We start from the raw sequence: 15,582 nt of genomic DNA, 5'->3' as shown, positions 1-15,582 counted from the left end.
AGAATATTGGATGCAATAACTTGCAAAGTGGGTGGAGCTAGCCAGAATCAGAGAAGGGTTAGGAAGGGTTATTACCACAGTAACTGGATATATATCGTTTAGAAGATTACCTTTGCTGACACTCATCCTAGCAAATAACCCTTGTGATGTTGCAGTAGAGAGCTTCCAGGAGAGGTGTCTGGTGTGTATGCGTGTGCTTGTGTTACACAAGCTCGCTTCTTTGTGACATTACTTTGCTAGGAGAAGCTCACAGCTGTCTCTCATTTCTTTTACACATGTTTTCTTTTTTTCTTTCTTTCTTTTTTTTTAAGATTTTATTTATTTATTCATGAGAGACACAGAGAGAGAGAGAGGCAGAGACACAGGCAGAGGGAGAGAGAGAAGCAGGCTCCGTGCAGGGAGCCCGATGTGGGACTTGATCCCGGGTCTCCAGGATCATGCCCTGGGCCGAAGGCAGGTACTAAACCACTGAGCTACTGGGGCTGCCCCTACCCATGTTTTCAAATGGGAACAGCTTTACATACTTCCGTGTTGGGTGTCTTACTGAATGAATGCTCACTCCTTGCACCCTTGAACCAGGGCTTTGGTTTTCAAACGGTGCCCAGCGGAGCTGCAGTCTGGGCTGCCGTGAGGAGGAGCAGGTGAGGGGACCCCGGGCTCTTCCCTGCTTCAGCCGAGCAGCTGCACTTTATCAGGCTCGTGTGGCATGGTTGTGCATGAGATTGCATGCGAAGAGAGAGCTCCCTGTGCTCTGACACTGCGTGGCCTATGCAGCAGATTGGGAATACCAGTGTGGTCTCATGTCGCATGTGTGCTGTGACCCTGCTCAGCCACTTCGTAGTCTCCATCATTTCAGGTGCTGGCATGTAAAAGGAGAGTGACAGTGGAGGAAGTTAGATGGCTGGGAGAAATAAGTCACACCAGACTGGTTGGTTGTTTGCAAGCAACAGCTAAGAACAAGTGTTACCTAGTCTGTGTGGACTGGCCACCTGTGTGTTAGATGGCCCCTTGATTCCCGTGGAGGGGGGATGGTGGTCTCTGGGTGCAGCTTACCAGCAGTTGCAGAGAAAAATTGTTGCTTGCTAGCAACTCCTGAGCAAGACTCAGTGTGTCTCGAGGAGAAGGAAAGACTTCTTAATATAACTCAGCTACTGCTATTGGAATTATAGCAGAATAGCAGGCTTCCGTGGTAGAGAATTCCTACATATCCGCTATGATCCGGTGCATTTCTTGAGGGCAGCCAGCACCTTATATATCTTGGTGTCCCTGGCTCCCCAGCACTCGAGGTTGTTTAGTACCCGTTAAAGTAATAACTGTAGGTAGCAGGGGAGGATGGATATGGTCTAGTCTAATTTTGACACCTCGAAGAGAGTTTTCCAGCTAAGAATGGTGACCGTGAGTTAACCCAGTGACAGATACCCAGGTTCTGGAGGAAGCTTGCACTGCAACCCCTCTCTGCCCAGCTCTGTGGCATTAGTAAACGTCAAAAAAGCAAACAACTGCTTTGATGGCCGGTCTCTAATGTGAGCGGGCTTGGTACTGTATTTCTGTCAAACAAGATGACTGTCTGTAATCAACCATAAACAAATGTACTAAGGAATATGAACACTAGCATAATGACTTCCTTTCCCAGAAATTGGCTGACGGTATGTAATTATATGGCACATGTGCAGCTGACATCTTTAAAGCCCAGAATGCAAAAATCTTTGGCTTTGAGCAGGTCCACCTGAACTATAACCTCTGCGGTCTGCCTGTGGAGAACAGTTCTCTTTTAGTGCCTGGGAAGTTGCGGTAAGATGATTGTCTTGGGATCTAGAGCTGAAGTCTTGGCTACTCTGCTGTCCATAGAGTGGCAGCAGTTATGAGGACCAGTTCCACCCGGTTTTCAACTTGTAGTTTTCTGTTCAAGAGGCATGACAGTTTTAGGATAGTATTTTTTAGGTTTTTATAAGCTACTCAAAAGTACATGCCAAATCAAATTGAAAGGCTTTGTTTTGGGGGTTCCCCGAGACGACCCACACATTTGATGATTCACTAGAAGGAAATCAGAATATAGTTGTACTCATGGTTAAAATTCACTTCGGTGACAGAGTAAGCATACCCAGCTGGCTCAGTAAGAAAAAAAGGTGTAAGTGGGGTCTGGAGAAACCTATTTGCAGGTTTCCTATGCTCCCTCCCTCCCATGAGAGGTCCTGCAGAGCTCACCTCCCCTTCAGCAGTGAACATGCAGCAACATGTGCTTGATGTTTATGGCCAGAGAAGCCCATCTGAGACTCAGAGTTTAGGGTTTTTATTGGGGCTGGTTTCATAGGCATTCTCTACCTAGTAACCACTCAGATTCCAGACTCTCAGAAGGAAAGCAAGCATTCACCATAAATCACATCAGCCTACACCCAGTGAAATGACCTTATCAGTTGCTAATGGAGAACACAATCTGAAAGTCAAGTTCCTGAGTCCCTCCTTAAGCAGGACCTTCTAAACATAGCAGCCTCAGGCCCGCTGTGTTAACTCTTTTTATGCACAAGTCTAATAAGCCAGTTTTAGAAAAAACAAATCCAGTGGGAGATTGTTGTAATTCTTTGCTGAGCTCTCTCCTCTGGTATGTAAACATAATCTGTCCCACGTACAAAAGGTGACCGCACATTTGCATGGTTTTGCTGGCATATCATCTAATAGAATGAGACTGTTTCATGTGATTATAAGAAGACTATTATTAGAGGCTTATACTAAATAGACTATACAAAGGTGCTTGTAATTTTGAGTTCTTTAGTATCTAGAAACAGAATATATCATCTCTGTTCAGAATTCCATTTTTAAGCAACTGGAAACAGAAGAGGGATCAGAGTCCAAAGTTATTCCGAGGTTTTTTTCCAGCACGTGGTTCTCTGGGGCTGCCCTGCAGGGCTCTTAGGCTCACTCACCTACATACCAAGTTGAGAAACACCTTTCAGTTTGGATGATGCTATCATTTCTCATGCCCATTTGTCATGCCCACATGTCAGGTCAGAGTAAAACTCTCCTGCTTGCAGAGTGCTTGTTCCATGTTGGAAAGCAAGAACTTAGATGGGGCGCAGTCAGCAGTTCACAGACATGCAGCTCTTTGAGGTAATGTATTTTTAAAGTATAAAGCCAGGATTTCAAGACATTTGAGCAGCATTTTATCCTAGGTTTTAGGACCCTGGATTCCATGCCTCCACCTGACATATACTACCTTTTGTACAGAGAAATCGACTTTTTGTGGCAAAACAGGAAGCAGTCTGGTACAGAAACGAGAAGGGAAATTACTCAGTGATTCTCTATATTTGCTTGACTTTTTTCAGGCCGAACTCAAAAGTTGAAACTACTTTATAATCAAAAGGCCCTTAAAGGAACTACATACCCAGAGCCAGATCTTTCCATTTCCCGATACCTTGTGTACTCCTAGGATTTGAGTCCATTCTCTCCTTCATGCTTATCCTTATCTCTCCGTTTTTATCTTTGGGTCCTGGCAGCAATCAGGGAGAGAAGGTGACCATTTTCATTCACCATTGTCTCTAGTTTCTCTTCTGTGACTCTCTTTGGATTTTCCATCTAAGTGACATGCTGGCTTCCAGCTTGGAAATATTTTCTGGTTGACTTCTAGATGTAGCATTGCAGAAGATTTTGAAAATAGAAAGAAAGGACCTGTAAACCCACCAGCCTAACACACTGTGTTCATTTTTAGGATTTCCTTCCAATCTTTATTCTATATCCATACATGGTTCATTCCATGATTATAATCACTGTTCTGTGACTTCACTCTTCTCTGCATCAGTTTCTTTATAAAAAGGGCATGGTAATGGTACCCACTTGACATGGTACCCACTTAATGAAGATGAAGTTTCATACTAAGTATAAAGCACTTAGCACAGTGTCTGGTCTATGGTGCGAAATTAAATGGAAATTATTATTATTATTTTTTAAGTAAGCTCTGCCAGTAACATGGGGACTGAACTCACAACCCTGAGATCAAGAGTCACACTCTACTGACTGAGCCAGTGAGGTGCCCCTGAGTAGGAATGATTGTCATTAATTTTACCTTAGTTCTGGTCTTCTTCATCTCTTGCCTTCCACAAAGCTTCCTATCTGGTCTCTATCCCTTCAGCTTTCCTCTTCTCAATCCATCTTCCTACATTATTTTGGAATTTAAAACTCTCAGTGGCTTCCCTTGACTTAGAGAACAAAATGCACACCAATCCATAGGGAACAGCTTGCAGTCCCTTGATCTCCCTAGAAGCTTTTAATGCCTTTGCCTCAGCTAACACTGCTTTTGTGGCCCTTGATTTATCAGTGTATATACATACATTCCTGAACTACTTAGTGAGAGGCGAACACCAATCTCTTGTTAGGATGCTAGTTCCCCGAATCATTCCTGACCCTGGGCATGGGGAGGCCTCTCTATTGATTGTAGCATCTGCCTTTCTCCCTCTAAGGCATACTTATCTCCCCCTTGGGTACCTCTTTCCTTTGACTAGGAGGGTAAGATACTCTTTCCCCCTGCAAGAATCTGATGTGTATTTCCCAGCGCTATTTTAAACTTGGAATCACCTTGCCTGTTTTTTTCTTAAACTTTAGGGTGCATGGTTGATGTTGTCAAGGACCATTCTTGCAATGTGTGGTGTGCAGGGGCCAAAGGCAAGCAGCCCCAAGATGGGCCACTTTGGCATAAAGATTATTCCAGGTTTGAAGGGGTTTGGGACAGATGTCAAAATATGCCGCTTTGGCACGTGGACTGTTTGGAGCTGAAGGCAATCAAGACCCTGAAGGCGGGCAGCCCCGGTGGCACAGCGGTTTAGCGCCGCCTGCAGCCCAGGGCGTGATCCTGGAGACCCTGGATCAAGTCCCACGTCAGGCTCTCTGCATGGAGCCTGCTTCTCCTTCTGCCTGTGTCTCTGCCTCTCATTCTCTCTCTGTGTCTCTATGAATAAATAAAATCTTTAAAAAAAAAAAAAAAAAAAGACCCTGAAGGCTTAAGAGAAACTTCTGTCCCTCCAGGTTTCTTCTGTTCATCTGTCGCATTCCCTTTATGCCTAGTCCAGGGTGGAGTATCTTAAAGAGAACAGGAAATTCTTGCTCCCCAACAGGTGCAAATAGTTTGTTTCTTTGGGGACAGGGTGGATGAGTAGAGCAGGTGCTATGGATTTGATTTCTGGATTTGCTACTTACTAGGCACTTTTTTCTAAGTCTCTACTTCTAAACCTCAGGATCTTCATCCTTGTGGGCTGCTATAAAGAATAGTTGAGATGGTGCTTTGTAAATTTTTAAAAAATATTTTTAGTTTTTTATTTGTGAGAGACAGAGAGAGGCAGAGACACAGACAGAGGGAGAAGCAGGTTCCCCATGGGGGAGCCCAATATGTTACTCAATCCCTGGACCCAGTGATTATGCCCTGAGCTGAAGGCAGATCCTCAACCACTGAGCCACCCAGGCGTCCTGGTGCTTAGTAAATTTTAAATTCACATAAAAATATGACATTTTCCCCTTTGTTACATTTCCAGCAAAAGTGAACTGGAAAAAAATGATTCTTTTTTACCAGTTTTTTAAACACCCTTTAAAACAGCACCATTTAAAAAAAAAACAAAAAACAAAAAACAAAAAAAAAAACAAAACAAAACCAGCACTGTTGTTTGTCACCAACTCCATACCTTGAGACTTTTTTTTGGTAAAGTGCTGCTAATAAACCACATTTAAGTACATTTTCCATTAGGGATTAAATGTTGATTAAAAGGTGCTCTTTATTGATGGTGGTCCACTGCAGTGCTGATGATATGGTGCCAGCCAGGAATGGAGTTAATAGTGATAGAGACTACTGTGCTTTTAATGCCCTGCTGGGGTTGTAGTCTACCATTTATTATTCAATGCAAAACTCATCAAAGCATAGTAAGTTTTTATTCCAATGCTCTTACATTTTATGGCTTCCAGGGGCTCTTTGAAAAGGAAGTAAGTGTAGCAGTAACAATGCTTTGGAGAAAACTGTGTGCATGGCAACCTGTTTTAAAACATGCTTTTTCTACATGAAATGGATTTTGATACAAAGTATTGCAGGAACTCATGCATGCTGGGAATCCGAAGTATGCCATCAAAATTTTTAAAAATTCCAATCACCTCTTTCTGTTAATGGAGTAGAAGTGGTTTAATGGCTGCCCCTGGGGTGGCATAAAAGGTGGGCTATATGAGGCATTACCATATCTTGTCCTAGCGCCTTGGAATATATATGTTTTCTTATATTGGGAATTTATTAGGAACCAGGAATCTTTGACAAACAAATGACTATGATAAACCTTTTTTTTTTTTTGTCAAAGAACCGCATGTAAATTGTTGCAGACAAGTCTCATAAATCAAGCTGGTTTTGTAAGGATAGAGATTCCCATGAGTCACTGTTGGTGATTTTGATTTTATCTTGTAAAAAATAATATAGGGGGCATCTGGCTGGCTCAGTTGGTAAAGCATGTGATTCTTGTCCTCTGGGTTGTGGGTTCCGGCCCCATATTGGGCTTGGAGCCTGCTTAAAAAGATTATATAAACCTTTTTGGAAAGAGTACTTCCATTATTTGGGGAGTGCATGCATGCATGAGAGACATTTGCCATGATTTTAATTAACTGTGGATAGCCAGACCTTAAAAAAAATTTTTTTAAGGAGTGACAAGGAGAATCATTGGATGGTGATTATAGTTTGTTGTTTTTTAAATCATTATTCATTTTTTTTAACATTTTTAAAAAGATTTTATTTATTCATTCATGAGAGACACAGAGAGAGAGGCAGAGTCACAGGCAGAGGGAGAAGCAGGCCCCATGCAGGGAGCCCAACGTGGGACTCGATCCCGGGACCCCAGGATCACGCCCTGGGTCGAAGGCAGGTGCTAAACTGCTGAGCCACCCAGGGATCCCCCTATTCATTTGTTTTAAAATTGGTGCTATCCAATAGAACTTTCTGCAATGATGGAAATGTTCTATAAGCTACACTGCCCAAGGTGACAGTCACCAGCCCAACATGACTATTTGTTGGGCAGTTAGGTATGAGGGAGGAGGGATAAAACAGATGCTACCAATACCCTCAGAGCCACCCCTGAGAGTTAACAGCCACACACCTTCAGAGCCACCTCTAAGGGCTAACGGAAGCAGAAAGGCCTAGCCACAGAGCCAGCTCAGAAGCCACAAAGGGACTTCTGAGAGCTGAGCATGCGCCCAAAAGGCACAATTTGTCCTTAAGGTCACAGCAAAAGCTCATTAGAAACTCATAAATATACAATACATAAACAAATACGATCATAACAGAATGCATCATGGGTAGGTGCATGCGCAGAAGACAAAAATGTTATGTAACCATCAGCTGTCAATCAAACATGTCAATCAAAGCCAAATTTACATATGCAGAAAGCAGGTTTAAGAGGTTGCAGCTAGAGCTTCTTGGGGCCCTTGCCCCTCTTGCTCTAGCAGTGGCCTGCTTTCTCTCTTGAAAGTGTACTCTGGGTGGCGCAGCGGTTTAGCGCCTGCCTTTGGCCCAGGGCGCGACCCTGGAGACCCGGGATCGAATCCCACATCGGGCTCCCTGCATGGAGCCTGCTCCTCCTTCTGCCTGTGTCTCTGCCTATTTCTCTCTCTCTGTGACTATCATAAATAAATAAACATTAAAAAAAAAAGTGTACTCTACTTCTCCACTTAATCAACCCTATGTTCCCATTCTGGTCTTGGGTCTCCAATGCTTTGGTGTATCTGGGACAAGAACCGAGCGACCTGGTAACATACTGAGCACTCGAAGTGCAGCTTAATATGTGTGAGTGAGGAGTGAGATTTTCAATTCAATTCGGTTTTAATGGATTTAAATTTGTAGATATTTGTAATCCATTTTTTAATGGATTAAATTTGCAGATAGCATCATGTGGCTTGTGGCTCCCATATTGGGTAGTGCAGGTTTAAAACTTCCCCTCCTCGGGATCCCTGGGTGGCGCAGCGGTTTGGCGCCTGCCTTTGGCCCAGGGCGCGATCCTGGAGACCCTGGATCGAATCCCACGTCGGGCTCCCAGTGCATGGAGCCTGCTTCCCCCTCTGCCTGTGTCTCTGCCTCTCTCTCTCTATGTCTGTCATGAATAAATAAAGAAAATCTTTATAAAAAAAAAAAAAAAAAAAAACTTCCCCTCCTCAAATATATCAAGACACACACATGTGGATCTGTATTCTGTGGCATTTCATAAAGTTTAACATGTAAGACCTTCATATCGAATAATTTTCTCTACTGAGAAATGCGTGTGTGCCCATGTGTGTGTACAGAGAAGATTATTTAAAAAGATGGGTTAGTCTTAAGATAGAGCTGAGATGTTGCGAATTAAGTGAAAATATACCCAGACAAGTATATCTTATGACTTCTTTAAGTTTGTTCTGTGTGAAACAAAAATGAACCCCTAAGTCATATGCAGCACAGAGTACTCACATTTTATTGAACGTGCGGGAGCCACTGCTATTCTGTGTGTGGTGATGATCCAGATTTTATTTCTAGCACTTGTTTTTTGTTGGCACCTGGGTGCCCTAAAATGAGCACGTTGAGCAGCAAGGCCTATTTTGATGATTCTGTTCTTGAGTGCCGTGATTTATTTCATTGTCCTACTTCTGGTTCCTGACACATATGAAAGAAAATCAGTGAACCCACTCATTTGCCTTAGAAATGAGTAAACTCAAGCAGAGTCTCCCTATGTCATTTTGATGTGTTGTCAGAGTTTGGGGCAGCCAGCCATCAGACAGAAATGAGAGCTGTTAGGTTGGAAACAGACCCACCCAAGTCTGCTGGCTAATGTGGGCAGGGAAGTATTTGGTACAAGAAACAATTCTGAAAATCACGCAATTGGCAGTTTTTATGACTTCTTTCTATTTCCATGACTTTTTGAGAGATACCATGTTATAAATATATTTTTTAAAGATTTTATTTATTTATTCATGAGAGACACAGAGAGAGAGAGAGAAAGGCAGAGACACAGGCAGAGGGAGAAGCAGGCTCCCTGCAGGGAGCCTGACGCGGGACTCCATCCCTGGTCTCCAGGATCAGGCCCTGGGCTGAAGGTGGTGCTAAACCGCTGAGCCACCCAGGCTGCCCTCATGTTATAAATACATAATTCTCAAAAACAGCAACAGCCTATAATTGTATATAGTCTTCAGAGCACATTTATATACATTCTCTTTTGGCCCTTATGTGGTTGTGGGTATTGTTACTTCTTTTTTTCTAGATAGACTCTCAGGAGTCAAGTGACCAGTCCAAATGTACATGGTTCATAAATAGTACAACCAGGAGTGTGAGGGGGAAGATGTGCGTCCACCTTACTCTTCCCTGGGCTCAGAAGTAGGGAAGAAAGCAAGTATAAAATCTGATGCCTGAGAAAATGGAATTTCCTTGGCTCTTTGGCCTTCTTGCTTGTGGAGTCAGTGGACATGGCCCGAGGTGCTGCGGGTACATTGCAGCACAGCTAAGACTTGAGCTTGTGGCCTTGGTTGGTGTGATGGGCCTTCTGGTCCCACCTCGAATGAGCTGTGTGCTGGGTTAATCAACTGAACACCCTAACCTTCATTTCTTCTCCCAGAGGAAGTTGAGCGCAACTTCCAGTTCCCTCTTTGTTGCACAGAACCAGGAAGGACTCGACATTTGTGTAATGAGAGTGCATGGATAAGGAAGGACATAATCAACTTTTGGGGGCAGTTTTTTAAAAAAGCATTCTTTAGTTATTCCTGTGTTTTCTTTATTGGAAACCCTTTTGTAACAGTAGAAGTGATTTTCCTGCTCTAAAATCTAAGTAAGAGGTATCTTCTGCTTGTTTTGAGACTCTGTTGATTTCTATGTTTATCTAACATATCTTGACTTTTCTGCCAATCCTTAATCTTCTATCTCCTCTCCATACTTCAGCCCCACCCCCACAGCCTTTCCAGTATTTTGTTCAAAAGTCAGGGAGGAGAGTGAGGTTGTCTTTTACATTGCTGTTTATGTATTTATTGATACTCGCTCCATATGTGTAGAGTAAATCTTCGTCTCCTAACCTGTCAGCATAGGATTTCTTCAGTTGTTCCCTTTCCTCCTTTAAAAAAAGGAAAAAAAAAAAAAAAAAAAAAGAATGGGGAGGTGTCTGGGTGGCTCAATGGTTGGGCGTCTACCTTTGGCTCAGCATGATCCTGGGGCCTGGGGATTGAGTCCCATGTTGAGCTCCCCTCAGGGAGCCTACTTCTCCCTCTGCCTGTGTGTCTCTCATGAATAAATAAATAAAATCTTTTTAAAAAATGGATTTTCACATGTTATGGAATTCAGACTTATTTGCTATAGGTCAGCAAAAAGTTGGTCAAGGCTAGGAATGGTTCAGGCAGAAAACACTTCTTGGCAACGTCGCCTCTACAGATTGGTAGCACTCCTGTAGAGTTGATCTACTAGCTGATTTATTTGGAACTGAGCAAGAGGAACCCCAGCCTAAGCCTATGGCTCGAAGCAAAACTATAATTGCAAGGTTATGTCATGGAGAAGGTGTACCTCTGACAGAACCCAACGTGGCAGTATCTATATCAGTAATTGGTCCCGTATTGAATACTATATGTGGCTCGACGTAGTCAGAGCATCCCATAAAGCTGCTGCTTCTTTTCAAAAATATTTTACTTATTTATTCATGAGAGACAGAGAGAGAGGCAGAGACTCAGGCAGAGGGAGAAGCAGGCTCCATGCAGGGAGCCCAACGTGGGACTCGATCCCAGGACCCAGGGATCACGACCTGAGCCAAAGGCAGACGCTCAACTGCTGAGCCACCCAGGTGCCCCTTATAGAGCTTCTAATGTGAAAATAGCATACAAATTATTTCTTTTTTGAAATTTTTTTTATTTTAAAAGATTTTTATTTATTTATTCATGAGAGACACACAGAGAAAGGCAGAGACCCAGGCAGAGGGAGAAGCAGACTCCATGCAAGGGAGCCTGTCGCCAGACTCGATCCCGGGTCTCCAGGATCACACCCTGGGCCGAAGGCAGGCTCTCAACCACTGAGCACCCAGGGAATCCCCCAAATTAGTTCTCAAAGCTTTGGATGTATGAGAATGTTTGTTGGAATGGAAAATTTAATGCTGCTGGTCTCTACTAGTGGTCTTCAGAAGATTATAAATTTTAATGTAAATTGAAATGATTTTATAAATTTTCTGATTTTATAAATTTTACTTCCAACTTAAGATGCAAGCGAATAATCAGCTCCTCTGAAAAAAGACCATGGTGTGTGTTTGGACTCACCTCTTTCTGTAGTGACTAGACAGTGCTAGTAGACTATCCCTTGGCATTTTCTCTGAGTGGATATTAAGTATGAAAAGTGTTTGGAATTGTAAATGCAGTAAGTGTCCAGGGTTTTTTACAACTTGCTAAATTAGCTCCTCTTTTGATCTAGTGATAGATACAGCGATGCCAGTGATGACAGCTTTTCAGAGCCAAGAATAGCTGAGTTGGAAATAAGCTGAAACTAATGACTCGGAATAATCAGGACTGCCTGAGAGGGTAAGATGGAATCTTCAAGTATTCTCTATCTGTCTTAGAGACAAGCTGTTGTCCTGGTGGAGAAGGGAGCATCTTATGACTTGCCTTGCAGGATTTTGCTCTCTCGGGATGCTCCTATTTGATCAGCATAGGTAGCGGTCAAATAGGAGTATCCCAGGTCATAGTTAGGACAGACCTGACGGCCAGTCATACTTTTGAGAAACTGGAATGCACCTGAGGCTGGGGAGAAATATGTAAGAGCACCTGTAAATGGAGGCTATAGTGGTTAGAGTTGTAATAAGTCAGCAAATGTGTTCCATAAAGGGCTGGAGAGTAAATATTTTAGGATTTGTGGGCCGTGCGGTCTCCGTTGCAACTATTCTGCTTTGCCATTACAGGGGAAAAGCATAAAGGAATGGGCATGGCGGGTGGGGGGTGGGGGTGACTGGGTGGCGGGCACTGAGGGGGGCACTTGATGGGATGAGCACTGGGTGTTATGCTATATGTTGGCAAATTGAACACCAATAAAAAAAGAATGAATGGGCATGGCTGTGTCCCAATAAAACTTTATTTACAAAAGCAGTTTGGTGACCCCCGGTTTAGGTCATTCATGGAAAAACAGATTTCCTTGGGTTTGTATGAAATAAAATGGTCTTTTATTTCTTTGAAGGGAGATGCCTGAGACTGGCTTGGCTTCTGAGGGCCGCTTATTTTTCCCACGGCTCTTTTAGGCTTTATGAGGGAGGATAGCAGCCTGGAGAGCTTTATTAGATTCAAGTTCTGAGGCTGATAGTGCCTGGGATAACTCCAGCGTTACGGCTGCCGTGAAATGGATGAGCAGCTCTCTTTCATAGACAGCAGCTTCTGGAAACTGTAAAGAGTTAATCGCTCCATTATGAGCTCTCTTCATATCACTTAGGGATAGGATATTCATGTTCACCAGAGAAAGCATCTCTCTATTTATGTTTGCCTCAAACATAAAGTCCTTTAGGAGCAAACCAAGATGGTGCAAAGGCTAGCTGGAGGCACTTTACAGTCTTAGTTTCCAATGTTGCTAATACTTACATTCTTTTTCTTCTTCTTTTTTTAAGGCTCTGAAGTAATTGAAGCCAGGATGAAGGAACTGAGGAAATCACACTCTTAAAGAATCCCTTTATTTTCCACTAAACATGGATGTAGACCTTCGAAGGAGATCTAATAATAGAGAAACCAGAACCAAAAGGCCACCACCCTTTTTACTCTAGAGGTGGCCTTTGGTTCTCACAAATTTCTGTAGCCAATTAAACTTTTCCCAACAACCTCGTGGGGGAGAAAGTGTATTTGTGTTTTGTCCGGTGTGTGGTGATGTCCAGGTGGTGAGCGAGGATCCGGGTTCCAGAACCTTCCCTGTGCACACATGATAGGGAATTTTGAGTCAAAAGAGTTATTCTGTGACCTGGAACTCAATCCCAGATTTTTGTGTGGCCCAAGCTTCTTTCAGTTTGTCACTCTCTTTATTTTTAGTTAAAATTAAACAAGTCCAAGAGTGGGGGGTGGCAAGTAAGGCCCTCGCCGCAGGCGGGCAGAATGTAAGGGGGGATAAAAATATATATTATATATGTATATTAATTGGGGCAGAATTCACATAACATGGAATTAATAAGCATTTTATTTATTTTTTTTAATTTTGATTGATTTGAGAGAGTGAGAGTGTGAGAGAGCACAACGAGGAGAGGAGGAGAGGGCGAAGCAGAATTCCCTCAGCAGGGAGCCTGACACAGTGCTCAATCCCAGAGCAGGATCATGACCTGAGCCCAAGGCAGGCTCTTAACAGACGGAGCCACCCGGGCACCCCTATTTTATTTTGTTTTAGAATTGATCGTTTTATTTTTATTTTTTCCTTTTTAAAAAGATTTTATTTCTTATTCAGGAGAGACACACAGAGAGGGGCAGAGACACAGGCAGAGGGAGAAGCAGGCTCCATGCAGGGAGCCCCATGTGGGACTCGATCCCGGGACCCGGGAATCACGCCCTGGGCCAAAGGCTGACTCTCAACCCTGGGTCTAGGTGACCCTAGGATTGACCATTTTAAAGTGAACAGCTAGGGGATCCCTGGGTGGCTCAGCGGTTTATCGCCTGCCTTTGGCTCAGGGCGTGATCCTGGGGTCCCGGGATCGAGTCCCACATCGGGCTTCCTGCGTGGAGCCTGCTTCTCCCTCTGCCTGTGTCTCTGCCTCTCTCTGTATCTCTCATGAATAAATAAAATCTAAAAAATAAAAAAATAATAAAGTGAACAGCTAAGGAGCATCAGGTACATTTGCAACATTGTGCGACCAGGACGGTGTCCAGTAGGCTTCCCAATGCCCCTGTTGAATGAGCTTGAGAGGCAGTTGTGGCTCACACCTGTGCTTCCCGACACTCAAATATTTTAACTGCTCAGTTAATTTTGTGTGTGTGTGATTGTCTTTGGCCTTTTAACTTTTCTCACTTAGTGCTGTCAGGTGTTACAGCATTATTTTGTAAGACGCTACAGAAAATTCATCTACCCGACACAAAAATATTAAAGAGCTTTCAGGCTCCACTTGTGAAAATTACAACTTGAAGATCACAAGAGGCTCGGAATGAAAAGCCCACAAGGTGGTTGAAAGCTGGAATAGGCCTCAGGGAGAGAGGGATGTAGGCGGAAACAACACGCGTGGGTACTCCGGCTTAAATGGCAGTTTTCAATGGTGATTATTATGATTTCTAATCACTTGTACCAAAGTGCTTTCACTGTGGGGTAATGATGCATGTAAATAGGACTAGAAGAAGGGCTCTTAAAAACTATAAACCAGCCCTTTTGTTGTTACTAGGGGAGGTTTTCCTCTTTTGGAGACACCCTTGAACTTGGAATCCACCAAAGGCTTAATGGTAGGAGCACAATGGTAGGAGCACGGCTGCTCAGAATAGTGCAGCGGCGTCGCACATGACTACGGAGAAAGTCAGTATAAATCATTCATTCCAGAAATGTATCTTGAGGGGATCCCTGGGTGGCTCAGCGGTTGGTGCCTGCCTTCGGCCCAGGGCCTGATCCTGGAGACCCAGGATCGAGTCCCACGTCGGGCTCCCTGCATGGAGCCTGCTTCTCCCTCTGCCTGTGTCTCTGCCTCTGTGTGTGTGTGTGTGTGTGTCTAATGAATAAATAAATAAAATCTTTTTTTTAAAAAAAGAAATGTATCTTGAGCTCTCAGCAGGAGCCACGCATGGTATAAGGCGCTGGGGCAAAGACGGGAGCAGAATTTGCCCTTATAGGGCCCAGGGCAGGCTGTCCCCATATGGGCCTCTGGGCATAAAGAGGAGTTCAAAGTAATCAAAACCTGACAGCCCCAGGAGAAGCTCTCTTCCGGCCCTGGGCCACCTACACTTACGTTGGAGCAGAGAGCCTGGCCATTCCAGAAGCTCCTCTTTACCCAAGAACCTTCTCTGCCTAACAGGGCAACCTTGTTTTTCCAAACAACCTTCACCTTCCTGCTGATGAGCTTTTTCCCCTTTCCGTCCTCGCCCCTCTCCTGAGTCCATATAAGCTTGGATCTTGCTTCATCGTCTTTGGAATTTCCACGTCTGCGTGCGTTCCTCTTAAGTGTGCTATTAAATGTGATGTTCTCTCGTTCCTCTGTTTCAGGTCAATTCGATTCTTAGTCCGGCTAGAAAGACCCTGGAGGGCAGAAAGGAAGGTCTTCCTCCCCAACACCCTCAAAATAAGTCGCTTTGGTATAAGAATTATTTTAGACTGATTTTAAGGAAATAGCAGACGGAGGAAAAACTCTGAAAACTGAGTCGAAGTTACCATCGTGGACATGTTATTAACTGCCATTTGGTTTTCTCCCATTATTCTGTCTTTTATACCAGGGGGTGTCTTCCATCCCAGGCTTTGATGGAGATAGAACTTGAACTTGTGAGCTGCTTTTTGCCATGCAGCTTTAGTCTTTAAGGTTCATGTCCAGGGAGATCTCTAAAACACGGTGGCAAATGTATAGATGCCATTCAGTTTTCTCTCTGAAATGGGGCTCATTTTCCATCGTAGCACTTTCCTTGGTACCACTTTCTCTTCTGAGAAGGATACCGGTGAAA

At 43.7% G+C, this 15,582-nt stretch overlaps 1 protein-coding gene across 1 annotated transcript in view; it reads left to right on the top strand.

The window, feature by feature from the left end:
* The window catches only part of LOC119878056 (CTP synthase 2-like), a 71,053-nt gene extending 58,258 nt beyond the window's left edge, over positions 1-12,795 (top strand). Inside the window, exons 10-11 of the mRNA XM_038586895.1 lie at positions 11,408-11,514; positions 12,585-12,795. Of these exons, the coding sequence (XP_038442823.1) occupies positions 11,408-11,477 (70 nt within the window). The 3' untranslated portion in view covers positions 11,478-11,514; positions 12,585-12,795. The remainder of the gene's footprint in view (positions 1-11,407; positions 11,515-12,584) is intronic.
* Positions 12,796-15,582: the final 2,787 nt, after the last annotated feature.

This window comes from Canis lupus, chromosome X (assembly GCF_011100685.1).
Source record: "Canis lupus familiaris isolate Mischka breed German Shepherd chromosome X, alternate assembly UU_Cfam_GSD_1.0, whole genome shotgun sequence".
Classification (NCBI taxonomy): Eukaryota; Metazoa; Chordata; class Mammalia; order Carnivora; family Canidae; genus Canis; species Canis lupus.
The sequence above is the reverse complement of the archived record's forward strand: the minus strand, read 5'-3'. Positions and strand labels throughout refer to the sequence as shown.